General features: G+C 45.3%; 1 protein-coding gene across 5 annotated transcripts in view; it reads left to right on the top strand.

Moving 5' to 3' along the window:
• The first annotated feature begins 2693 nt into the window (after nucleotides 1–2693).
• Nucleotides 2694–27774, top strand: part of POLQ (DNA polymerase theta) — a 129447-nt gene continuing 104366 nt past the window's right edge. For 2 of the 5 annotated variants that reach the window (XM_038386710.2, XM_038386709.2), the window contains exons 1-6: nucleotides 2694–2969; nucleotides 6398–6580; nucleotides 7649–7779; nucleotides 9690–9846; nucleotides 18782–18890; nucleotides 20464–20683. In XM_038386710.2, coding sequence (XP_038242638.1) covers nucleotides 2768–2969; nucleotides 6398–6580; nucleotides 7649–7779; nucleotides 9690–9846; nucleotides 18782–18890; nucleotides 20464–20683 — 1002 coding nt within the window. In that variant the 5' untranslated portion in view covers nucleotides 2694–2767. Of the gene's footprint in view, nucleotides 2970–6397; nucleotides 6581–7648; nucleotides 7780–9689; nucleotides 9847–18781; nucleotides 18891–20463; nucleotides 20684–22615; nucleotides 23290–27774 lie in introns of those variants that run through there. The other 3 variants (XM_038386713.1, XM_038386714.1, XM_038386711.2) reach the window with 2 other exon arrangements.

The raw sequence follows: 27774 nt of genomic DNA, 5'->3' as shown, positions 1-27774 counted from the left end.
TTGCTGTGTGTCTCTGACCTGGAGTGGCTGGGTGCTCTTGGGCGGCTGGGTGAGGAGGATATGGAACTTGGGGAGGAGGGCAGGCGGTTATACAGTAGATGCAGTGACGGTCTGTGCTCTTGTTGCCTTTCCTGCAGCTCCACCAGATGCCTGATCGTGTCAGTTTGCTCCCCCATTAGCCTCAGCATCACCTCCTGCGTCTTCTGATCATGTTCACTGAATGCTTTCCTGCCCTCTGTCACCGAAAGGGTACAGATGAATGCATGGAGGCAATCAGTGAGGGAGACCTCCATGAGCTTGGAAAATGTTGTCATGAGGGGTTTTTTTTTCACCACCTAATCTGCAATAATCTCAGGGATGGACATAATATGGGGAGCATAGAAACATTTGCATCTGCAGGGGGGATGAAAGGGAAAGTAAAATTTAAGATGATACATTTCTGAGACCAAAAAGGAGACTTTCACAGTGAATCAAGCAATTCACAGCAGACAGCACATGTGCTTTAGGTACAAGGTCGCATTTTGACTTTTTTTATTGAGCGCTTACTGGTATGATGACACATCACAGGTGGCTGAGCAACAGAATGCAATTTCCAGGCAGCCATGGTAAGCTAAAAGGTACGTGGGGTTGGCTTCTTTCATCTTTATAACAGGGGAACGGTTTCAAACTGCAGCACCCTCCTTTCCCATAGCAAGCAATGTCAGTTGTGTTTGCCATTTAAAAGGAGGGGCTGCAGTTTTGGGGTAGATATGCAGCACATCCCTCCGATCGCGTGGCTATTCTCTGGGATGATCCCTTCACCTATTGCCCCACTGTGTAGCTATTCTCAGGGATGATCCCTTTTAGCCAAGTGCAAACAGCCAAACATGAATGGGGTCCTTTTATTGTTCCCTTACAAAAATTCTCCTATTTCAACCAGGTGACCATGAATGATATTGCTCTCCTGAGGCTAACACAGAAAAATAAAGACTGAATGTTGCTTGAATGTGACCAAAACCCAGGACCTTTTGCTGCCATGGTTTGTGCTGCAATGATTTCATGCTAGTGGCTTTGTGTAGTAAAGTGTCCTACCATAGAGGATGAAATAGGGCACCCCTCCCCAGAAACCTTCAGAGGCTTTCAGAGTACCTCCAGGAGAGCTTCATGGAGATGTCCCTGGAGGATTTCTGCTCCATGCCCAGACATGTTAACAGACTTTTCCAGTAGCTGTACTGGCCGTGAATCCATCCCAATTCTTCAGGGCAAATCAAACAAACACAATTAGTTTTAACCCTTGTACTGCAGTTACAAATGTGTACTCACCAGCGGTGTCTTCTCTGGCTTTAGGGTCCAGGAACCCATCTTGGTAGGGTATTGGCTCCAGGGTGATGAAAAGGTCCTGGCTGCTGGGGAGAACGGATTCATCACTTGCCTACTGCACATTCTCCTCCTCCCTGTTGAGTGAGACTCCTCCCTTGCATGTGTCCACAGACAATGGTGGGATACTGGTAGGGTTCCCCCAGAATGGCATCAGCTGATCATAGAAGTGGCATGTATGGGGCTCTGACCCGGAGCAATCGTTTACCTCCTTTGTTGGTAGGCTTGCCTGAACTTAACGACTGTATGTCCCTGTTGTATCCTCTGTCCACCATGCCCTGTGCGATTTTGGCATATATATTAGCATTTCTTCTTTTTGGTTGGTGTTCGGCCTGCACAGATTCTTCTCCCTATACAGCAATCAGATCCAGTGTCTCCTATTTGGTCCATACTGGAGCTTGTTTGTGATTCTGGGATTGCATGGTCACCTGTGCTGCTGAGCTTGCCACACTGACCAAATAGGAAATTAAATTCCAAAGTTCCTGGGGCTTTTCCTGTATACCTGGCTAGTGCATCAGAGTTGAAAGTGCTGTCCAGAGCAGTCACAAAAAGAACGCGGGGTACTTGTGGCTTGATTTTCAGAAGGGCTGAACGTGAACAACTGAGCCTGAAATCAATGGGAGTTGAGTGCTCAGAATGTCCGGAAGATGTGATCCCAGGTTTCTCAGGTCCCGAGGGTGAGGGAGGGAATAACGAACAGCAAGGGCCCACCCTTGCAAATTTCGCCTGCTTCTACCCTCCGGAGGGGGAGCGCTTAGGTGCTGAAGTGTTGCAGTTGTAAGGTACCAGCTGGGGCTGTGGGAGGTGGTGTGTTCTGGTCCTTGCTAATGCTAGTTTAGTGAAAATAAAAAGCATGGGAACTGCCAGCTGCGTTGTGTCACGAATTCCCAGCGCCTAAAACCCAGCTCGCTGCTTCTGCAATGCAAGCCCTGGATGCTTGACCCCCGTGGTCCCTTCTAGCCTTGGAATCTGGGCATCCTTGTGTGGGGCTGTTGACTTGCTTCCTATTATTGAGCGGAAAGTGAGCAGGGAGCAAGGGGAGCCCGCGGCTCCTATCAGCCGCACTGGAGGGGAACCAAGGACTTACGCGCGCTGGGCACCATGCATCCCTTGGCGCTGACAGCCTGAACGCAGACCCGGAGGCGCAGTGGGGGCTGCCATCAGGGTCTCTGCTCTCGGGGCAGCGCCGTCATTAGCCGGGACGCTGCAGCCGGGCCGACCCCGGCCCGCGCTCGCGGGCGCAACCCGACCACCGGGGGCGCTAACGAGCTGCGCTTTCCCCAGCGGGAGCCCCGCCCCTAGCTCCGTGGCCACGCGCTCTCTGATTGGCTGGCCGCGCGCCCTGGTTCCGTTAGCCGGCCCGCGCTGGGGGGAGGGGGCGGTGCTGGGGTTTGAATGGCTGGGCGGGAAGATGGCGGCGGCGGCGGCGGCGGGGCCTGGTTCCCGGGCCGCTGGCACCGACAGGAGGCCGAGGCGGGGCGGCCTGGCCCGTTCTCCGCCCTCTCCGGGGGGCTGCAGCCAGTTCGGGTCCGCGAGCCCCGCCCGGCCCGTGCTGAGCCCCCCGCCGGGCCTGGAGCGCTCCCTGCGGGGCCGCGGCAGCCCGAGCCGCTCAGGTACCGCCCGGCGCGCCGGCTCCTGCGCCCTTTGCGGGGGGTGGGCGCGTGTGTGACCGACCGATCCGGGCCCTGCCACCGCCGGTGGGGAGGCGGGTCTAGCCCTGCGGGGGCCTGGCGGGAGCCCCCGGGCAGAGCTACCGGTGGGGCCGGCTCCTGAGGCGTCTGGTCCCAGCCCGGCGGCAGAGCAGGGAGCGGCAGCACCCGCCGGGCAGCGCTCGAGAGACGGGATCCGGGCCCTGCGGCGAGGGCAGCCCTGTGATGTCCCCTGAGCCCAAGGAGGGTTCAGCGTTGGGAGAACAGGACTGTTCGCTGCCAGCGCGCTGGGCAGCCACGGGGGCCCAACAGTCAGTGTGTGGGGGAGGGGGGGCAATGTAAAGAGGAATCAGAAACTCCCCTTCCCCCCGCCCCCCCTTCCGTACCACTTGCTGGCTGAGAGGGAGATAAAATGCACGTGGTTTGTCAATTCTTATGGGGCAGGAGTGTCCAGCGCCTCGCACAATGTAGCCTCTAGGTGCTACCATAACACAATTAATGCATCGTACTATTTATATTCCTTGGGATAGAAAGCGAGGCTCATAGATGTGCAACCGATGAAGTGAGCTGTAGCTCGGGGAAGCTTATTCTCAAATAACTTTGTGAGTCGCTAAGGTGCCACAAGTACTCCTTTCCTTCTTAATAAGGAGAGTAGAGCAAATTGGCAAGGTGATTCATTTGGATGCAATAAGTTCCCTGTGGTCCTGATTGCAGCTCCCTGATATCTTCAAGTACACAGGTGTGTGGACTGACTTTTGATTTACTGTTTAATGCCCTAAGAAGAAAAGGAGTACTTGTGGCACCTTAGAGACTAACAAATTTATTAGAGCATAAGCTTTCGTGAGCTACAGCTCACTTCAGCTTATGCTCTAATAAATTTGTTAGTCTCTAAGGTGCCGCAAGTACTCCTTTTCTTTTTGCGAATACAGACTAACACGGCTGCTACTCTGAAACCTGTTTAATGCCCTGTGTCTTCATCCCTTTTCACAGCCCTTTTGTAAACACTGACACCTCTCAGACTCTGCTTGCAAACATTTACCACCTTATGCTTGATATAATGCTGTCTGATCCCACAAGGCAAGCAGGGTTGGGCTGGGTCAGTGTTTGGATGGGACACCTCATATAAAATGATTCAATAAGTGACATTCCTGAATCACCCGGTGCTAGCTAGTGTTGATAGAGGCTTGTACTGCGGGGTTAAAATTAGTGGTGTAGATGTTCAGGCTTGAGCTAGAGTCCAGGCTATGAGACCATCCTCCCTCACCAAGCTCCAGCCAGAGCCCGAACATCTACATTGGTATTTTTAGCTTTGCAATGCCAGCTCTGCAGTGTGAGTCTGAGCCAATTGACCCAGGCTCTGATGATGTTGTTGATGTGTTTTTATTGTGTGTAGACGTACCCTATTTGCCCCTTGAAAGTTTTCACTCTGTTATGTGGTGCTGCTGCCCTTCATTCTTGAAGGGGCTGGGTTGATTCATCCCTTTGTATCCTTAGTTTCTGTGCTGTGGGATCTTTGAATGTGAAAACTGATCTTTAAAGCTGTAGACGCAGTCTTTTATTTTGGGAGGTAGGGAGCGAACCTCTCACCACTGCTAGCTCAGGAAGGCAGGGTATGCTAATGTGGGTTCTAAATTAGCTATAACAAGGCAGGGGGGAAAAAACCTGGGGTAAAACTGTGGTGAAAACTGAAGATTTCTGCTCAATGTGTAGCTGCACACACCAAAAAAAGGAAACAATGTTAGGATGCATAAGAAATGAGATGGAAAATATACGGAACGTTTTAATGCAGGGGTGGGCAAACTTTTTCGCCTGAGGGCCACATCAGGGAATAGAAATTGTATGGCGGGCCACGAATGCTCACAAAATTGGGGTAAGGGTGTGGGAGGGGTGCAGGCTCTGGGGTGGGGCTGGGAATTAGGAGTTTGGGGTGTAGGAGGGTGCTGTGAGCTGGGACTGAGGGGTTCGGAGGGTGGGAGATGGATCAGGGGTGCAGGAAGGGGTACAGGTTATGGCTGGGGGTGCGGGCTCTGGGGTGGGGGCTGGGGATGAGAGGTTTGGGCTGCAGGAGGGTGCTCCAAGCTGGGATCAAAGGTTTGGAGAGTGGGAGGGGGATCAGGGGGTTGGGGCGGGGGGAGAGGCTCAGGGGGTTCAGGCTCTGAGCGGCGCTTATCTTGGGGGCTCCCAGAAACAGTGGCATATCCCTTCTCTGGCTCCTACGCGGAGGCAGCTCTACACGCTGCCCTATCCACAGCTCCCACTGGAGCATGTAGGAGCCGGATTGGGGCCATGCTGCCACTTCCGGGAGCCACATGGTGCAGCCCCTGATCCTTTGCCCTGGCTGGAGCACCAGAGCAGGGCCGAGCCACATGGTGCGGCCCCCGGCTGGAGCGGGCTGTAGTTTGCCCACCCCTGTTACAGTGCTATTACAGTATCTTAATTGCCCTTAACTGGAACTTGTGTTCATATCAAAAAGAAAAGGAGTACTTGTGGCACCTTAGAGACTAACACATTTATTAGAGCATAAGCTTTCGTGAGCTACAGCTCACTTCATCAGATGCATCGAAATGCATCTGATGAAGTGAGCTGTAGCTCACGAAAGCTTATGCTCTAATAAATTTGTTAGTCTCTAAGGTGCCACAAGTACTCCTTTTCTTTTTGCGAATACAGACTAACACGGCTGCTACTCTGAAACGTGTTCATATCGAATCACCTCATCTCAAAAAGCAGGTAGTTCAGAGATGGGCAAAGAAAATGGCTTGTGGTATAGAAAAGCTCTCATATGAAAAGAGTGAAAATATTTTAGGAGGCAAATAAAAAGGGAGGTGATAAAAGCATAGAAAATAATGAATGGTATAGAGTTGGTAAATCAGGAGTTTCTTGTGACCCTTTCTTGGATTACAAGGATTTAGAGATATTCAAAGATATTGAAACACGGCGAATTAAAAACTGATGGGAGGAAATACTACTCATACAATGTGCAATTAGCCTGTGGATCGTTGTGGCCAAGAGCTTTAGCAGAATTCAAGAGGGACTGGACATTTAAGTGGATGGCAAGAATATCCAGAATTAGAATAGTAAAAATGAAAAGAATAAGCAATATTTCTGAAAAGGCTATAAACTCTCATGCTTCAGGCCATAATCCAAACTCCTAACTATTGGAGGTTAGGAGGAAACTTTCTCTGGGGGGGGCAGGTTATTTTGTAAGGTTTCTTGTACTTTCCTCTGAAGCAGCTGGTCCTGGGCACTGTCAGAGATAGGATCCTTGATAAAATGGACCATAGCTCTGATTCAGCATGACAGTTCCTGAGTTTCTGAAAGCTTAGTGCATATAAGGCCTAAGTGTCCTATTACTCACTATGCTGCCTCTGCTGATGTTGGAATTTTTCCCAAAGGGCAATGCCAACAGATGAATATTCCTGATGACCAAGCAGACAAGCTGCTCCTGGCAAGCTGGGGTCTTCCTGAAGTAGTTCTGGAGAAATACCACAGTCTGGGAGTAGTACATATGTTTGAATGGCAAGCAGAGTGCCTGATGCTTGGACAAGTCCTGGAGGGGAAGAACCTAGTTTACTCAGGTATGCAGACCTCTGACAGAATCATGCTGTAACTAAGGCTAAGATTTTGTCATGAATATTTTTAGTAGAAGTCACGGATAGGTCATGGGCAAAAAAGAAAAATTCATGGAAGCCATGACCTGTCTAACTTTTACTACAAATATCCCTGACAAAATGGATATCTGCAAGTCCCCATACAGCCTGAAGCAGGGCAGCTACACAGAAGCTAGGAGCTGTCTGCAGCAGCTGGGGGCTTGGGGTACCGCTGCCTCCTGCAGCTCTGGGGGCCCATGGTGGCTGGGAGTTTGGGGGTTTGTCTGCAGCTGCAGCAGCTGGGAACTGTGGGGTACCCCTGCAGCTTCAGGGGCCACTGCTGGCTGGGAGCTCGGGGGTTCCGTGGGTGGCGGTGGACCCTGCAGCTCCCAACTGCTGCAGGCTGAAGTCAAGGAGGTTGCTGGAAGTCACGGTTTCCATGACTTCTGTGACTACATCGTAGTCGTAACTATAACTTCACTAATATAAATGATTTTACTGATGCTAAAAGGTGCTGGGCTGACGGCTCTGGAGGCTGAAATCATCTTTGCGTTAGAGGAGGTACAGCACAGATTGCAGCAGGGCAAGTTACTGGGCTCAGCCCACTGATGTGCCTCTGACCTGCTCTGATGAGACCAGATATGAGGAGGGAGTCCAGTCTCCATGGCCATTTCCTTACTTGGTGTCTTTTCTGAGACTGGTAACAGGGAGCCAATTAGTAACAATTGTGGCAGCACCCTTTTATGTGGCTTCCTGTCATCTAGGAACTGGATGGAGACCCACTGGCTTGTTTTACTTGGGTGACTGAACAGCCACCAAAGTGGTAATGACGTTCAGTCATGGCGGACCAGGGGCTGGGTATGAACTAGCCTTAAAGTGAAAGTCTCAGAGTAAAATTTTCAGACACACCTAAATCCCATTTTAAAAAGTGGCTTAGATGTTTAGGCACTTCTGAATATTTTTCTTTATATGCAGTTTCCACCTCTGGGGTCATCCAGTAGTTAATCGCTTGCAGTTTAAGTTTTGACACACTTTTCTTGGATCCTGTTATTTTAGCTCCTACTAGTGCTGGGAAGACGCTGGTTGCTGAATTACTCATCTTGAAGAGAGTCCTGGAGACCCATAAGAAAGCTCTGTTCATCCTCCCCTTTGTCTCTGTGGCCAAAGAGAAAAAGTATTACCTACAGGTAAGTGGAGTACAGGAGTATGGGGGTATGGCTCAAAGCTGTCAAACTAAACCTTTTCAGAACCTTAATCATGTGAAAACGTTTGCATGAAATTGGGGGGTGGTGTGGAAATAGAGCTTTGTGGAAGACAGAAATTCTGTTTTGCGAAGGATTTTGAAAATTGGTTTAGTTTTGAATCAGAACAAAATCCAAAACGTAAGTCTCTTTGAAGAAATTTTGGGTTGATCAAAACATTTCATTTTAATTTCTACTTTTTATGTTGTATTTTATGTGTGTGTGTGTGTGTGTGTGTGTGTGTGTGTGTGTGTGTGTGTAATTTATGTATAGTGTATATATAACACAAGGTCATTTCAAAATGAAAAATGTGAATGTTTATTCCAAAACTGTTGAAACAGGATGTTTTGACATTGTTGGAATACCTGTCTGGTTTTCTTCTGAAACAAACTTCCAGTGTGATGGTGCTGCTCACCTCTCCTTCAGCTGGGTGCACTTCTTCCTGCAATAAGGCTGTCACGTTCTGTGGTGCAATCCAGACCAGAGTGGGGTTGTCACTGTCTGCTTTGCATACTTCACAAGGCTTTGCTGCTGTAGCTCCCAACCTGGGCTGTTCACAACCAGCCTACAGGTCACACAGTGTATGTCTGCATAGCTGGAGTCCTAGTCTAGCACCTCTGATCCCAGCAGCTTGCCAGCAATGCACAGTCACATCTTGGCTTCCACCAGCCTGGGTTACTATTTGTTAGGTGACCCCAACACGCTCCCAGTCGAGGGTTTTCCCCAAAACATGTGTTCTGCAGTGTCCAGCCCTTTCCTGGGCAGTTCAGATATTAAGGTCCATTGCCCTTCCATGGAGTCAATTTTCAACAATTTGATACTTTAACTGGAATTACCACATTTTCCAGTTTAAACACAGCACTGGGTGGTTTGTTTCAGATTAAAAATAAAACAAATTTATTAATCGAAGAAGATAGGAGTTTAAATATTTCAAGTATGACATAAAGTTAGATGTTACCAGCAAATAAGAGTGAAAACATGCATCTAAAAGTCTAAAACTTAATCTAGCAAGTTTTGGTTCAAGACTTCAAAATGGCCTTTCTCATCCACAGTCTTTCAGCAAGATGGTGACTGACACTCTCTTTGGCCAGGATCTCTCCCAAAGGTGCTGGTGCCTTTGTCATCTTAGGTGAAAGAGAGAGCTTGGGGTCCTCTATCCTTTTCTTTTATAGACCATTGAACCTTTGAAGTGGATTCTTCAGAGGGTTACCCTTCAAAGTAAAATGTATTCAAGCAGTAAGGAAGGTGACATGGAATCTGGTGGTGAAGGGGCTTCAGGCTCTTTCTTCACCACTTGTGTTTGGTAAATTGCAAATTGTTATATTTCCCGCCATCTCCTCCTCCTGCTGTCTTGAGGACCCTGTTTACCTCAATTTACATAAAAGTAGTAAACACACATTCCTTTGTTTAGGATAGGTCTTTCAACAACTTAACTAGGCAGTGAGTTTGAACTTGCGCTAGTAATGTCATATGGGGCATTTACAACTTTATATATAATGTAGCAACACACGTTTCACGATAATATTAATTGACCAATTAGCTATACATTTTCAAATCATACTTCACAAGGCATATTTTCTACAAAGTTTATTACAATAAAGAGCAGGGTGTGATTAGAGGGATGCTTTCGGTCATAGTGACTTGGGCTGCTCTCTGTGGGGCAGAAAGTGCACAGTTGAATAGGAGACAGCAGGCACTAGCTGGCTAAGCCATGCTCTTAATTGAGTTAGCTAATATAGTGTTGGGAGTGTCTGTTTTGGATGTGTGTACTGTGCTGATTCCCATATGCAGCACATGTTGATCACAAGTAAAGATTCTAATTCTGTGAACAAATGTTCTGTCTCCCTGGCACACAGACTCTATTTCAGGAAGTGGGTGTGCGGGTAGAAGGCTATATGGGAAGCACTTCCCCTGCTGGACGTTTCTCAGCACTAGACGTTGCTGTCTGCACCATTGAGAGAGCCAACGGACTAATCAATAGACTCATAGAGGAGAACAAGATGGACTCACTGGGTAAGATACTAGGGCCTGATCTGCCTGCAGGAGGAAGGAGCATGTTTATTGTGTACAGTTCATAAATTTTGTGTTGAGATTATGTACACTGTGTATGTTTAAGCCCTTATTTTTACTCTACTCTTGCCTTGTACTTCTTGTGCAAAGGAGATGCTGTGGCACCTGGGTGCGTCTCTTTGACTGAGACGGTTTTTAACTATCAGTAAGTGTGCAGGCTGGGACCTGGCAGAACAATGAGATGGCTGCATCCTAGGTGACTCCAGTTGTCTCCAACTTGAATGCAGGGTTTTGAAAGTGGAAAATCACCAGATGGGGTGGCTGGGAAATGTGTATGTGTGGAATGGATGGATTGCTCTTGTGGTCTGAAGTGAGGATGGAATTGTAGATGGGGCTTTTCTGGGCCTGTTTGGTTGAAATTTATGGATGAGGCTCATCTGTGTTGGCTGATGTGACTAGGAGGACAATAACCTTAAATTATTTTTTCCAATAGTAATTTAAGAGGAAGCAAGCCTGCTGTCTTTCACAGTTATGGACTTGCTGTATTACTGTTGTCTTAGGTTTTGGTGGTGTCCGTTAAATAAGATGCATGTAAAGAGATGTGAAACCATTAGGAATCTCTGGGTATTCTGTGTGCATTTGAGGAGGAAGCTGTATTTTCCCAGCACAATTAAAAATTCATTCTTCCTTTGTGTTTGCCTACCTGATATTTTATGCATTGTTGTTAAATACAGAATCTCTCCTGCCCTGCCCTGGGCCTGTGATGTTACTGTAGTATTTGGATTGATATTTTAAACCAAGAAAAGACACAAAACTAAACGAATATTAAATTGTGTGACCCTCACCCTTGACTTTCCTGACCTGTGTGCATTTCATGCCATAATTTTTCATTGTACCTGTCGGGTAGCTCTTAAAGACAAGAGAGTAAGAAAGCAAAGTTAGAGGCCGATGATTTTATCTTCATGTGTGATGTGCACATTCACATGTTGGACCCTGGAGACTACAGTGATTTATGTGCTATAAATACTTTCAGCTGACCAGTGAAGGTGTGGGTGTACTTCAATGTGCTAAGCTGCAGTTTTTGATTAGTTCTAGTGCAATCTTTATGCCTTTCTGTGTGTCCTCATGGGGGAATATTGCCAAAGGAGGGTCATATAGGTGTGGAGAGTCAGATAAGTATATGATTAGATGTGCAGAGCTTGTCTACTTACTGCTACCTCATTAAAATTTGTGAAATTGTCTTGCATTTTTTGAAAGTACAAAAAAAATCAGACTGATAAAATATCATTTTCTGATACTTGATTATTTGGAAAGTTATGCAAACTAATTAATTTCTGCAACCCTCACAAAAAATCACTTTTGGAGTAAAATAATCATGACTAATTTCATCCCAAAGGGTAATGTTGGAGGTAAATTTTATAAAAGCCTGAAGAGACAAAGGCTGAAAATGACTTTAAATGTAGCCAACACCAAGCTAGTGTAATTATGCAATATTGTACCTTGGCTCTTTTAATTCTAAATTTAGACAGTTTTTTCACGGAGTGCTTAATTCTTTGAGATAAATTATTGAGACAACTGCAGCTCTGGCTGGATTCCATCTCAAGCTTGAGCTGTTCCTTTTGTTGGTGTCAACCCCCTGCTGCCAGCTCGCATTGCCTCTGGAAGTTGTTGAGAGAAACTCAATTTCTGCTGCTGGCAGAGATGTCTGTTGCCTAAGGCAGTTCCGAGCAATTTGATTTGAGTTTAATCTATGCAGTTGCTCGCATTCTGGTAAACAGGAAAGGGAGAAGTTTCCTTGCAGTATTGTTTAGTATCAATGTGAGGAATAAATCTAGAGAAATTTTAGGAGAGCAGACTAAAGAAAAAGCTCCTTCCTGTTAACTGTGCCAGCTGGGAGTGGGTTTGTATTGTGTTACCAGTGGTAGGTTTGTAACTTAAAAATTAAGTTTAAAAAGTAGAAGTTCAAAAATATCTAGATTTTTTGCATTTTTGATATAAAAAAGAAGTTAAACCTTCTGTGGCTGCCCCAAAGAACTGTAGCAACTCAGGGGTTGTCTACACTTGCAAATTAATTCAGATTAAGCTAGGGTATGAATTTAAAAAGCAGTAGCCATTCTGGAATAACTGTAGACAAGTCCTCAGAGTAACATGAGCGCCTTGCTAGGAGCCCCAAAGTCACGTATTATTTGTAGACAAAAGAGCATATTGTAGCTGTCTTCATTTTCAGTAGAGATGCAGTTTAAGAGATTACAACCCCCTTCCCCTCCCTGCTTGCACTGCTCAGCAGGTTGCTGAGTTAAAAAGAATGTTACATGCTGGGGCTTGTGCAACCAATGGAGACTACTTCTGTTTTCAAGATGAGGGTAGCCGCCTTGTTTGAGCTATTGTGGCTACTTTGGCAGCTGCAGTATAATCTCGACAGATACCTCGATGGTACTGCTTGGAGAAAGAAGTGTTGTATGTGTAAATGACTGTCAGGCCTGGCTGATTTGTGCATGGCTCAGATTCCCATATACATGGTTATACTGAGAGCTTGGATGTCATGCCTGAATAACAATAGGAGGTACAGAAGTCCCTGCCCATAAAAAAGGCAGTAGTAGTCTGTCTTTTGGCATATGAATACCATTGCTATTATAGGCTTTATTTCAGGAAGCAATTCAGCCCATTTGTTATTATGAGCACTCAGTGCCAATTTCTATTCCTTTTGTGAACACCACGACACACTACTCCTGGGGGATTTCTGCACCACTGCACAATGCAGAATTTGCACAGAAATTAATGTTCTGTGCAGAATTTCCTTTCCCCCCACAGAAATGGGCTGCAAAGCTGCGGCTGCAACTGGACCTGGCAGAGCCCAGCTGGCAAATAGAAGACCTTGCTGGAGGGAGGAAGCTGGAGGGTTCCCAACAGCTGCAGTTTCCAGCACGCCCTGAAGGAAGGAGGTGGTGTGAAGGAAATGCCACACAAGCCATGGACCCAGCATCAGTATTTCTCTCCCTCTGGATCCCGGGGCTTGGGATGGGGGGCGGTGCACGAATGTCTGGGCTGTAGGGTGCCCTGCGGCTTGGCTCTGGGGGGTAGGGGGTGCGAATGTCTGGGTGGGGGATGCCCTGCGGCTGGACTCTGGAGGCTAGGGGGTCCCAGTGTCTGAGCTGGGGGGTGCTCCGTAGCTGGGATCTGGGGGGAGGGGATGTGGGTGTCTAGCCCCTCAGCTGGGCTCTGTGAGGGGATGGGGCAGAGAAACAGGAACTGGGTTGTAGGGGTTTCTTTAACTTTATTCCCTGGGGGAAAATTTATGTCTGTATTGTTACAGACATAGTTGCTGACAGGTATTTTGAAATAAATTACCAAAATAATTGAAACTGGCATGATTATATAGTATTGTTTTTGACAAATAAAATATGCAGAATTTTGCAGAATTTTTAATTTGTTGGTGCAGAATTCCTCCAAGAGTAACACTGCATGGCAGAAAACATCACATCTGAGACATCTGATTAAGACTGTTCTTAGGGAAGTCTCTTCATGACAGACCTGTGAGGTGCTGCTGTTTCATTTAAAAAAATAATAATAATAATCCTGTGCAGGACTTGAAAAACCCACTTGCCCTTGGTTAGTAAGAAGCTGTTGCAGTAGCCATCAGGTTAATGAGAATAAATGTGAACCAAGTGTAAATGAATGCAGTGCTGTGCCTGCCTGAATCTGCAGGCAGCTGTAGTACCTCTACTGTTGCACATAGTTTTGCCAAATTATAGCAGATTGAAAAGTGATTGGACCATTATTATTTTCCCTGCTTCTATTCAGTGCTTTGTGCTGTGGTCAGCAATGAAAATGACTAGAATCAGGTCTATTCCACTTTGATGTTGCTAGGGAATGTTATAAGAAAAATGAGAGGAAAGCATTGGTGCTATTCAATAAGGAAAGAGAATCCAAAAGAGGCTGTGGGAAGGGGTAGAGCAACATAGACACCGCTCACGGTCAGCATGCTCGTACAGCAGCCAGGAAGGAGACTTTGGGTTGGGAGAAGCAAATGGAGAATACACTTTTTCTTTCCACAACTTGGAGGCATAGACTATGTGGACACCAGCTAGCCAGAGGCTAATGCAAAAGATCGAACTATCAGTTATGTTCTAGAGACATCACTCTGGTAGAAATGTCATCACCCTTTCCTTTCTCAGGGCATGTCTACAGTATGAAATTAGGTTGATTTTAAAGAAGTCAATCTTTAGAAAGCAATTTTAGACAGTTGATCGTGTATGTCCCTGCTAAGCGCAGTAGGTCGGTGGAGTGTGTTCTCAATACCATGGCTAGCATTGACTCACGGAGTGGTGCACTCTGGGTAGCTATCCCACAGTCCTCGCTGTCCTTTGGAATTCTGGGTTAAGCTTCCAATGCCTGATGAGGCAAAAATGTTGTGGGTGCTTTTGGGTAAATGTTGTCAGTCTCCCCTTCCTCCCTCCCTCCCTCCCTTCTTGAAAGCAATGGCAAACAATTGTTTCATGCCTTTTATCCTTGGTTATCTGTTCAGATGCCATAGCATGGCAAGCATGGAGCCCGCTCAGCTGAGCACTGCTTTTGTGAGTATTGTAAACACCTTGCACGTTATCCTGAAGTTTGTGCAGAGCCTGGCTAGGAGCCGCCAGCACAAGAACGATTGTGAGGAGGACATGGACACAGACATTCCTGAAAGCAGGGGATGTGGCAATTGGGATATCATGGCAGCATTGGGGCAGGTTGATACAGTGGAACGCTGATTCCGGGCCTGGAAAACAAGCACAGACTGGTGGGACTGCATATTGTTGCACGTATGGGATGATTCCCAGTGGCTGCAACACTTTAGCATGCGTAAGACTACTTTCGTGGAACTTTGTTGCTTTTCTCCACCCTGAAGCGCAGGAATACCAAGATGAGACCTGCCCAGACAGCTGAGAAGTGAGTGGCGATAGCCCCGTGGAAGCTTGCAACGCCTAACTGCTACCGGTCAGTCGGGAATCATTTCGGAGTGGGCAAATCTACTGCGGGGGCTGCTGTGATCCAAGTAGCCAAGGCAATCAATAACCTTCTGCTAAAGCTTATGCTCAAATAAATTTGTTAGTCTCTAAGGTGCCACAAGTACTCCTTTCCTTCTGCTAACAAGGGTTGTGACTTTGGGAAATGTGCAGGTCATAGTGGATGGCTTTGCTGCATGGGGTTCCCTAACTATGGTGGGGTGATAGACTGAACGCATATCCCCATCTTGGCACTGAAACACCTTGCCAAAGAGTACACAAACCGCAAGGGGTACTTCTAAATGGTGTTGCAAGCACTGGTGGATCACAAGGGCTGTTTCACCAACATCAACGTGGGATGATCAGGAAAGGTGCATGATGCTCACATCTAATGGAACTCCAGGCTGTTAGAAAAGCTACAAGAAGTGATTTTTTGGACGTTTAAAAGGGTCCTGATGCTATTTGCTGAGTAGGTTAGACCTCAGGGCAACCAACATTCCCATTGTTATTGCTGCTTGCTGTGTGCTCCATAATATCTGTGAGAGTAAGGGGGAGATGTTTCTGGTGGGGTGGGAGGTTGAGGCAAATCACCTGGTAGCCAAATTTGAACAGCCAGGCACCCGGGCAATTAGAAGAGCACAGCTAGGCGCACAGCGCATCAGAGAGGCTTTGAAGACTAGTTTCATGACTGGCCAGGCTATGGTGTGACAGTTGTGTGTGTTTGTCCTTGATGCAAAACCGCGCCCTTTGTTGAATGTTCTTCCCTGTAAGCCAGTCCCCTTCGACCACAGCTGGCAAAGTCCCTATTATTTTGAATCCATTCATTCTTTACTTATTTTAAAAAAAAATTGAGATCACTGACAATGCTGACTGGTAAAAGGTAGCCCGGGTGGGATGGAGGAGGAGGGAAGGACAAGGCCGCATTGCTTATTGTAGCCACACTACAAATCAAAACTGTTTGAATGACAGCCTTCTGTTACTTAGGCCATCCTCTGGAGTGGAGTGGCTGGGTACCCGGGGACTCCCCCTGCCTTCTTGGGCATCTGGGTGAGGAGGATATGGAACTTGGCAAGGAGGGCGGCGGTAATACAATGGATGCAGCTGGGGTCTGTGCTCTAGTTGCCTTTCCTGCAGTTCCACCAGACACTTCATCATGTCCGTTTGCTCCCCAATTAGCCTCAGCCTGTCCTCCTGTGTGTTCTGATCACCCTCACTGTATGCTTTCCTAGCTTCTGCCACCGCATGCATTCAGCTGTGCCTTATCAGTGCGGGAGGACTAAATGAGCTCTGAAAACATGTCACTGAGATTGCGTTTTTTTTCGCCTTCTAATCTGCGATAACCTCAGGGACGGAGTTGATACGGGGAGCATAAAACTTTTGTACCTGTAGGGGGGATAAAAAGGGAAAGTAAAATTTAAGATGATACATTTCTGAAACCAAAAGGGAGACTTTCACAGTGAATCAAGCAATTCACAGCAGACAGCACCTGTGTTTTAGGTACAAGGTTGTATTTTGCCTTTTATATTGAGCACCTGCCGATATGGTGACACATCACACACGGCTGGGCAACAGAATTCAGTTTCCAGGCAGCCATGGTAAGCCAAAGGGTACATGGGGTTTTTTTTTTCCTGCATTCATAACATGTGGGAATGGTTTCAAACTGCAGCACCCTTCTATCCCATAGCAAGCAATGCCGGTTGGGTTTGCCGTTTAAAAGGAGGGGCTGTGGTTTTGGGGTGTATGTGCAGCAGCAATCCCCCTCCCTCCCCCAATGTGTGGCTATTCTCCAGACTGATCCCTTTTAGCCACCCTTTTAGGCTTACAAAAATTCTCCTATTTCAACCTGGTGACCATGAATGATATCACTCTCCTGAGACTGACACAGAAAGATAAAGACCAAATGTTGCATGGATGCGACCAAAACCCAGAACCATTCGCTGCCATGCTTTGTGCTTCAATGATTCCAGACTACTTGCTACTGGCTTGGCGTGCTAAATTGTCCTACTGTGGAGGACAAAATAAGGCAGCACCCCCTCCCCCTGAAACCTGCAAAGGCTTTCAGAAGAGTTTCATGGAGATGTCCCTGGAGGATTCCTGCTCCATCCCCAGGCATGTTAACAGACTTTTCCAGTAGCTGTACTGGCTGTAAATGCATCTAATTCTTCAGTGCAAATCAAACATAAAACACAATTGCTTTTAACCTCTGTAGTGTAGTTACAAATGTGCACTCACCAGAGGTGCCTTCTCTGGCTTCAGGGTCCGGGAACAATACGCCTTGGTAGGGTATTGGCTCCAGGGTGATGAAAAGGTCCTGGCTGTCAGGGAGAATGGATTCTCCGCTTGCCTGCTGCACATTCTCCTCTTCCTCATCCATAAAATCCTCCTCCCTGTTGCATGAGACTTCCCCCTTGCAGGTGTCCATGGATAGTGGTGGGGTAGTGGTAGGGTCCCACCCTTAGAATGCCATGCAGCTGATCATAGAAGCGGCATGTATGGGGCTCTGACCCAGAGCGACCGTTTGCCTCCTTTGCCTTTTGGTAGGCTTGCCTGAGCTCCTTAACTTTCTCGCAGCACTGCTGTGTGTCCCTGGTAGCCGCTATCCACCATGCCCTGTGCGATTTTGGCATATATATATATATATATATATATATATATATATATATATATATATATATAATCAGCATTTCTTCTGCTGGTTCGGAGTTCTGCCTGCTCAGATTCTTCTCCCCCATACAGCAATCAGATCCAGTGTCTCCCGTTCGCTCCATGCTGGAGCTTGTTTGCGATTCTGGGACTGCATGGTCACCTGTGCTGCTGAGCTCGCCACACTGACCAAACAGGAAATGAAATTCAAAAGTTCCCGGGGCTTTTCCTGTGTACCTGGTTAGTGCATTGGAGTTGAAAATGCTGTCCAGAGCGGTCACATTGGAGCACTCTAAGATAGCTCCAAGAGGCCAATACCATCAAATTGCACAGTGCTCTATCTCTAGTACCCCAAATTCGACTCGGGAAAGTCGATTTTTCACGCTATTCCCCTTACCGGGGAGGAGTACAGCAGTTGATTTTAAGAGCCCTTTAGGTTGGTGGAATGGGGTTGGTTGTGTAGATGCATTGCTTATAAAATTGACCTAACACGGCTAAATTCGACCTAACCTCATAGTGTAGACCAGAGCTAAGCTGTCTTTTTGCTTTTACGTTGCTTGGGGGATGGAGGGGCATCTTTTCTCTCGGTCTTCAGCTGTGTGTACACTAGGAGCGCTTTACCGGTGCTTTTGCCAGTATAAATTATACTGGTTTGATGAGCAAAACAAACTTTACCAGTAAAAACACTCTTTCTTTTACCAGTATAACTATGTCTATGCTAGGGCTTTTTTCAGCATTGCTATATTGGTAAAAAATCACCTCCATACCTATGTCGCTATGTTGGCAAATATAAATGAATATAAACCTAGCCTAAGTGAGGTGGGAATGTTCATTTCAGCTAGACTTTCTCAAGTTTGGTGAAGTCTGGAAATTTAGAAAGATGTTATAATTAATTTGGATTGAGGTAGGCTATGAATTTAAAGAAGAGTAGCCATTCTGAAATAACCCTGTAGACAAGCCCTCAGGGTCACCTTAATTTGGTGAGATGTTGAGGTTAGAAAGATTATGTAATTTGGAAAGATGGGTGCTCTGCTAGCTAGACTCCACCAAACACGCTGTCAAATTTAACTTTCTTTTTTTAAACAAAAAATGTTTGGAGGTAGAATGTCATGAAACTGATCATCTGCTTCGTGCACTAATATCAGAAGAGAAACGGTGACAGGAAGCTGCAGAAATGTCACTGGCATATACAGAAGTTTTGTAAATTTCAACCATTGGAATATGGAATATGGTGCTGATGGAGTGATGGAGGTTTGTTCTTGCTTTTGAGCTTTGGTGAGTGTAATATCTGCAGTGCTTCTTTTCACCAGGGATGGTGGTTGTGGATGAGTTGCACATGCTGGGAGATTCTCACCGAGGATATCTGCTGGAACTCCTGCTGACCAAAGTTCGATTTGTTACAGAGAAAGTTGCTAAAAGGTGGGTAGACTGGTGGTGTCTGTCTTTTAATACTGAATTCTGAGCAGCTTCAGTATTCAGGTTGCTCTCTGAGTTACTGGAGATATGGATTGGCTCCAGGAATTTGGTGAGAACTCTGATCTAGGATCCCTCGGTTATTAAGGTCTCACCACATCAGGAGGCTATCACTATAGTCAAAAACCTTTTTCCTCATGTTTTTAAATGTGTGTTGATGTAAAATTCTTTTTTTTTTGGGGGGGGGGGGGGAGAAGAAATTGGGATAAAGCTTTAAGTTCAAATATAAAGTAAGCTAATTTTTTTTAAAAACGTTTTGGATTTGTTTCTTTTCTGGTGTCTGGTTTGTACCACTATTGCCTCCTTTAGGAGACTTTCACAACCTAATAGATCTCACTATCAAAAATGTTTTGATACGTGTGAAAGAAGTGTATGATTGGGCATCCTGCGTTGGTCTTTGGTAGACAAGGGGATAGCTTGGAGCAGAGCTTTGCACCTAGGGTTGTAGGATTGTAATGAACCCTAAAATGAGGAAATTTTATTACTCCTTTTTTCTTATGTTTGTTTATTTTGATTGATTATAAACATTATACGCAAAAGAAAAGCCTTAGCTTATTTCTAAGCTTAGCCTTCTTAGCCTTAGCTTAGAAATAGCCTACAGCTATTCTCTGCTGAATTATTCTACCCGCTTACAGGCGTATTGCCATTTGACATGGAAAAGATGAAAAAGCAATGATCACAAGTGTCTTCTATACTAGATCATAAAACATCTACACACCATAATACGAACATGAGCCCTTCATTACTCTGAGTGTTAAGCCATCCTGAGCTGGAGTGTAAGGCTTTGAATAGTTGTTGCTTTTGTGAAAGGAAATTGTGTGTAATGGAGATTTAATTTTTTCAACGTAATTCAGACCAGACATGATCTATCTAGTTCCAGGACTCAATTTGTGTTGAGATGCTCCACAATAATTACATCTTTGTATATGTGATGGATATTAACAGCATGCCCAGCAAGGCATGTAGAATGTGCAGGAGTACATAGTGGTGGATTAAGAAATACATAATTTTTAAAAAATTGTACACTATGGTGGCAGACAAGCTTTTTAAAAAAAAAAAAAATCAATCCTGTATTCTGTGGTTAGAGTTATGGATGGGCCATGCATTTGGTGAGTGATTTAGCCTTAGTTTTTACATAGATTTAGACTTTTTTTTTCCCTTTTCTGCTGATAATAGCTCATCTTACCTGATCGCTCTTGTTACAGTGTGTATGGTAACACCCATGTTTCATGTTCTCTGTGTATATAAAATCTCTCCACTGCATGCATCCGATGAAGTGAGCTGTAGCTCATGAAAGCTTCTGCTCAAATAAATTTGTTAGAGTGCCACAAGTACTCTTTTTTTTTCTATTTGTAGTTATGTATGCTGAGAGGAGAGTAATCAATTTTTCTGCTGCAAGGTATTCAGTGTATTGCTTTGAGCGTGGGGATCCCGGATTGGATGGATAGGATTTGGTATTCTGCACCAGAACACTGGCCTAGGGTTCTATTAACTTTCATTTTCTTTTAACCAATTATAGACAGACAAAGGAGAACAGTCGTGTTTTTGACAGCATACAGATAGTAGGCATGAGTGCCACCCTCCCTAACCTGGGTCTTCTGGCCTCATGGCTGAATGCTGAGCTGTACCATACTGATTTTCGCCCTGTACCCCTCATGGAATGGGTGAAAATTGGCCATAATATTTATGACTCTTCAATGAAGCTGGTGCGGGAATTCCAACCCATGCTGCAAGTGAAGGTAACTATTGATTCTTGCGAACTAGCTGCTCCAGGATCACATTGTTTCTACTGTCTAATTAAAAGAAGACTCTTAAAATGTATCAGATGTGTAATGTTTTTAAGTAGCCGACATTCCTACCCTCTTTCTAACATAGTGTGTGCATTCAAAATAAGGGCTAAAGTTACCCTTTTCCTGTGATTTGATTTTTATTGGTAAACTATCTTAAACTCCTTCCCAAGATAGGCCTGGCTGGGGAAAACCCTATCTGTCCCTAGTTCCCTTTGCCTCAGAGAGATACTCCGTCCCCTCTTATGAGCTAGATTGGAGCTAATTGGACACATCTGAGATAAAAATTCATAGATTCTAAGGAAAGAAAGGACCATTATGATCTAGTCTGACCTCCTGTATAATACTGGACATAGAACTTCCCCAAAATGATTTGTTTTGAGCTAGAGCATATCTTTAAAAATAAAAATTTAAAAAAAAAATCCAATCTTTATTAAAATGTTTGCTAGTGATGGAGAATTACCTGAATATCTTGGCAAAAATACCTTTGCATCTCTGCAGGTTTGAAGCATCTGAACTCAGAGTAATACAACAGAAGAGCCTTGCATTCCAATGTTGGGTCCCAGAAACTGTTATCTGGTTAAAAATGTACATGAAAATTTCCTAGCTAGGTTAATTCAAACTGCTTATTCTTTAGCAAGGAGCCTTTTCTTTTTAATCCCTTTTAAAAACTACTAACAAAACCACCCAAAGCCCAGGACTTGGTGGTGATGGGGGGGCTTCAACTATCCAGGTATCTATCGGGCAAGTAATATAGCAGGGCACATATTGTCCAACAAGTTCTCGGAATGCATTGGAGACAAGTTTATTACAGAAGGTGAAGGAAGCAACTAGGGGAGAGGCAATTCCAAAGTTGATCTGACAAATAGGGTTGATGATTTGAAGGTTGAAGGCAGCTTGGATAAAAGTGATCATGAAATGATAGGGTTCATGATTTGAAGGAACAGTAGAAGAGAAAACAGCAGAATAAAGAGAATGGACTTCAAGAAGGCAGAGTTTAGCAAACTCAGAATTGGTAGGTAAGATCCCTTGGGGAGCAGTCTAAAGGAAAAAAATGTTCAGGCAAGGTAGCAGTTTTTTAAAGTCACATTTATTAAGGGCACAAAAGCAAACTATCCCAATACATAGGAAAGATGGGAATTGTGGTAAGAGATTACTCTGACTTAACCAGGAGATCTTTAATGACCTGAAACTCAAAAAAGAATTGTGCAAAAAGTGGATACTAGGTCAAATGATGAAGTATGAGTATAAAGAACAACACAAGCATGTACAGACAAAATTAGGCCAAAGAGCACAAAGAAATTAAAGTAGTTAGGGACATAAAGATACTGAGACACCATTTTACAAATATATGAGAAGCAAGAGGGAGGTCAAGAACAGGGTAGACCCATTTTCTTCAGTGAGGAGGGAAAGACAATAACAAAAAACACAGCAATGGCCGAATTGTTCAAATGCCTTCCCCCCTCTCCCCTCCCCTCGCTGAAAAGGTTCAGTGATTGGATGATTAACATAGTGAACCTCAGTGTAAGTGGGGTAGGATCTGAGGCTAAAAGAGTGAAAGAACAAGTTAAGAATTATCTAGACAAGTTAGGGTATGTGTACATTGCAGTGTAAGCCTGGGCTCAGGCTTAGACTTGAGCCCAAACCCCTTACGATCTACACACATGTCTCTCAGACTTGGGCTCAGACCTAGAGTCCTAGGACCCTGCAGGGCTGGAGGGTTCAAGCCCAGGTCAAGCGGTGACCCAGGGTTGAGCCCTATTCCTTTGCAATGTAGATGCAGCCCTGCTCGACTCATCTCCTGGGAGTCCACCAACAGTATCCCACAATCCCATGGGCCAACTTCCTTTGTTCTCTCTATCCAGACAATCTCCAGTCGACTCAATTGAAAATGGAAGCCATCCTTCCTTGGCATACAGCAGCAACTCAGTGAGTCAGCATTAACTCTTCCATTGTCTTCTGATCACTGAGCTGCAAACACATCTTCGGAGAGCCTTCTCTGTTGGCAATGGAGATCAAGCAGAACAAGCCTTTTATAAAGCACACTGCTTCATGGTAACGGGATTATAGCCAGTTTTTGGTTAATCTCTGATGTGAGGCCAGTAAAACTATTCTATTAAGCAAAAGTACCAGCAGTGATCACACGTACCAGCAGACAGCTAAAAAGCTGGCAGTTTTGCAAATTTTCCAGACTGGTGACCAGTGCAGGGAGTGAATTAAATGTCTCAAGAGCGAGTGCTGGAAGACGAGGGATCAGAACCGTACCTTGTGCAACTCGTAAGCCTCATGCCTGTTTTTATGAGGAGTTTGACTGGTGCTTGGCACTGTGCCTAGCATAGAGCCAACCATGATGCATGGTGACCTGGTCAGCCCGGATGGCGCCCTGCTGTCCCCTAAATCCAACATGGGAACTGTTGGGAGCCAGGAGCAGGCTCCGAGTGAGGGCCATGGAGTGACTCTGTTTCTGAAACCAGCCAGAACAGGCTTTGGAACAGGATCAGCAGTCAATTCTGGGTGTGCAGTAAACCCAGAGAAGACGGAATCTGCCCCTGAGCCAGGTAAGTTTCTGATTCGAATTAAAAGTTTACTACAATAATGGGAGGGACTTCTGCTCTAAGAACCAATGCAAAAATTATGAGAAGCCTCAACTACCAGCATGTATCCACTAATGGTGGATTGTATCCCATCGGTTGGTGCCCCTCCAATCCCCCAGCATGTGGAGTTCAAAATGGCGACCAGGAAATGCAAACAGTAAAGAACAGGTTTAAAGAGTATTTTAACTGATGTTTGCTAGGGTCATTCATACTTTTTCTTAAAGTAATAATTGCTTAAGTTTGCCACTCTATAATCAATCAGTGTCTATGGAGCTGTCTGGAAACAGTGAACTGAGAGAGAGAGTGAGTGTGTGTGTGTTTGGGAAAATGTGTTCTGTTTCCAAATCTAGTCCATTTCAGTTAGAGGTAGTCCATGCAGTCTGCGCATGACAAAATTATTCCTCCCACGTATGATTGGGGCATCAATTTTTTTTAATCCAGAAATGTGCCGTGGTCAGGGAGGAGGAAGGCTATGGAGTTTTGTGTGTTTGAATGAAGTCATAATAGGGTAAGCTATGTGTAAGCTATTACAGCACCCTGTTAATTACCTCATGGATGCTGATAGTGTCCACATTGTGGGGTAGTGCATATTTCCCAGGGCAATCTTGGTAGCTGACTAGCCCACTCCACTCACAGATGTGCTCTTCAGTTACTATACGTTTGAATATTTCAGCTGCATACACTGCAGGTTTACACTGGTAGCTTGCCAACGGGGCACTACAAGAACGGTTGTGTCCACCAAAATGTGAAAGGTCTGAAATGATAGAAAAAGTCTTTTGTAGCAAGGGCACTTGCCACACACCTTCCCCACCCAAGTAGTTATCCAATTTTTATAAAACAGAAACAGCTTGTAATTTTAAACGTATCATTATCTGTGCACTTCTGTAATTGCGATTAACCAGGCGGTGTCCAGGGAGATTCTGTGGACTGAAGCATCCTTTTTACAATATATTTTGGTTCAGTTTTGATATGTAACATTTGCTGTCCTTGAAATTCCCCAAGAAATAATTCTGTGCTCCTTCACTTAGCTAGTTTGGACAATAACTCTCTGTTTCTTGTCCTATTTCTGGCCTCTCGACCTTCATTGGCTGCTGTACATCCAGTACACAACGCTGGCCCAACATACCCTCTTCCATAGGGCCATGCAAGTTGATAATGTGAGAACACAAAGTATCCCTGACTTCTATTGCCCAGGTGCAGCCAACTCCAGTTGTAGTAGATGCTGCCTGAGTGAACCGATTCAGCTGCTCTTGGTTGTTATAGGCCCATTTAGGGGAAAATGGCTCACATTTGGCTTCACAAAGATTGTAAAGAATACAGCAAGCCACAGTAATGCAGACAGCATTGACGAGTTAACATCCAAATGGGTCTGCTGACACCTCCAATGGGATTTTAATTTGCCAAAGCACATTCAACAGTCATAGAATCTACACTGCTGAGAGTGTAATTAAACCTTCTTTTCCCCGGGCCTCTGAAATCAGGGTATTGCTTCAGAAGACGAGGCAAAAGGGGATGTGTGGGGTCCCCCAGAATAACAGGGCGGATAGTGTTTGACAATGTTATTTGCTGGGAACAGTGTCCCAGTCTGTCCATGAATGTAGACTTCCAATTGGTGAAAAACCCTGACGTGAACTTTGGGGAATGCAGTCCATGTTGACCTTCATAAATTGGCCTCTGTGGTCCATGAGGGCCTGCATAACAATCAAGTAGTACCCTTTGCAGTTTATGTACTCCTTGAGGAGGGCAAACTATGGGCACATGAGTCCCATCAGTGGCCCCTGTGCAGTTAGGAAACTCCATTCTCTCAAAGCCAGCAGCTACTTCAGGAACATCTTTAATGACCGCCACCTTCGGGTAAACCACACACCTTACTGCCTCAGAAACCTCCACCACCACTTTACCCACAGTCGCCTTTCCAACCCCAAACTGGTTGGCAACGGACTTGTAGCAGTCTGGGGTAGGCAGCTTCCAGATTGCTTTAACAACCTACTTCTGCACTGGCAAGGGTGAGTGTGTCTTTATGCTGGAGGGTTGGGGCAAACTGCTCACAAAGTTGCAGAAATGTAGCTTTCTTCATGCAAGAGTTCTGTATCCACTGCTGGTCATCCTAGGTCTGCATGACAACGTGAGCCCAACAGTCTGTGCTTGTGGACCTGCATCAGAAGTGCCGGTCTACATAGCATCAGCTGGTTTACTGCTAAGTAAAATATGCCGATTTTACTTAGCATCAGCCAGTGCGAGTCTGCCTTGTCTCCTCACTCCATCATGAAATCTGTCAGGTGCCTTTGGTGGGTCAGAAAAAGCTGCCGAAATGCCCATTGGCACATCCCAGATGCTCTGTTTCCTGACACAGGAATGAAAGCGTAAGCAAGAGAAGTTTTTCAAAAGGCTGCTCCTCTCTGTTGCTGGCTCCAATAGCTGGGAACACACAGGCCAAAATGGCAGGCAGGGTGGGCAGTAAAGTTTTCCCACAGTGCATCATGGTCAAAAGGCTAGAGTGGTCACATTTTGAGAGGGTGCTATGGATTTTGGGATTGCTTTGATTTGGGTCTGCGTGCTGCAGTGTGGACATCCTCACCACAGGTTAGGAAAGTCTTAACGTAGGGTTAAGAATCAGTGTAGACGCTCAAGCCCAGGATTTTCTAACCTGGGTCAGGTGACTCAAGTCCCTCTAATCGTAGGCTTATCTTGCAGTGTACACATACCCTTAGATGTCTTCGGATTAGCAAGGTCTGATGAAAGACATCCTAGAGCAGTGGTTTTCAACCTGTGGTCCGCAGACCCTTGGATCTGCAGACTATTAAGATTTCCAAAGGGGTCTGCATTTCCATTTGAACTCTTTTTTTTTTTTTTTTTTTTTTTTGGAGTCCGCAAATGAAAAAAGGTCGAAAACCACTGTCTTAAAATATTTAAGGAATTGGCCGAAGAGATCTGAGCCATTAGTGATTATCTTTGAGAACTCGTGGAGGACAGGAAAGATGCCAGAGGATTGGAAAAGAGGTACTATATCCCCCATCTATGAAAAGGGGAATAAGGACAGCCCACGGAATGATAGAGCAGTCAGCTGAAAAGATAATGGAGCAATCAATCAATTGTAAGCACCTTAGAAGATAAATAACAACCTAGTTTGTTCTTGACAAATCCATGTCAAACCTACCTAATATACTTCTTTGATAGGCCAATATACTTGTTGATGGGGTGGGGAAGGAGAAAATGTGATATCTCCTGACTTTAGTAAAGCTTTTGATACTGTTCTGACTGAAAGCGGCCCTGTATTCGCACTCTATACACCATTGTAATAATCTTTGTACAAAATATGCCTTGTGAAGTATCATTTGAAAACTAATAGCTAGCTGGTAGATAATATGGTAAAATGTATGTAGCAACATCATATGTAAAGTTATGAATTTCCCTTGTAAGATGATAGCACATGTTCAAAATCACACAGCTCTGCCTAGACAAAAGTTCATAAACAGGTCTATCCTAAACACAGGAACGTGTGTTTACCTCAATTTACATATAAGTAGTAAACCAGGTCCTTGAGACAGCATGAGGGAGAAATGGCAGTAGACCACTAATCCTGCATTTTAGATACCAGAAAGTGTTTTTTTTTCTCTTGTAACCATTTCTGACTTTAATACCTTGTACATATGCTCACTTAAAATCTCTTTAGTTAAATTTTTTTTTAAATATAAACTATCCCATGTTGTGTTTAAACTGAACTGTTTGGTAACTCCATTTAAAGTAGTAAACAGTTGAATATTGATCCCTTACAGGGCAGCAGACCTTTAATATCTGAACTGCCAGGAGAGGGCTGGATACTGCAGAACACATGTTTTTGGGGAAAATTTGGGACTGGGAGTGTGTTGGGGTCACCCTTCAGGTAGTAACTAAGGCTGCTGGAAATCAGTGTGTGGCTGGTCTGTTGCTGGGGCAGAGTTTCTGGATCAGGGCTGTAGCTATACACAAACACTCAAGGTGTGACCTGCATGCTGGTAGACTGTGAGTGGCCCAGGTTGGGAGCTACAACAGCAAAGCATTGTGAGGTGCCCAAGGTTGCAGGCAAGCGGTGACACAACTTGCAATGGGGGAGGTTTAGATTGGATATTAGGAAAAACTTTTTCACTAAGAGGGTGGTGAAACACTGGAATGCGTTACCTAGGGAGGTGGTAGAATCTCCTTCCTTAGAGGTTTTTAAGGTCAGGCTTGACAAAGCCCTAGCTGGGATGATTTAACTGGGACTTGGTCCTGCTTTGAGCAGGGGGTTGGACTAGATGACCTTCTGGGGTCCCTTCCAACCCTGATATTCTATGATTCTATGATTCTATGATTCTATGGTCTGGATTGCACCCTGGAATGTGACAGCTGTCTCGCATGATCATCTCATAAGCAAACAAGGGAAGTATGTGCTAGATGAACCTACTATAAGGTGGGTGCACATCTGATTGG

This window comes from Dermochelys coriacea, chromosome 1, assembly GCF_009764565.3.
Source record: "Dermochelys coriacea isolate rDerCor1 chromosome 1, rDerCor1.pri.v4, whole genome shotgun sequence".
Lineage (NCBI taxonomy): Eukaryota > Metazoa > Chordata > Testudines > Dermochelyidae > Dermochelys > Dermochelys coriacea.
The sequence above is the reverse complement of the archived record's forward strand: the minus strand, read 5'-3'. Positions and strand labels throughout refer to the sequence as shown.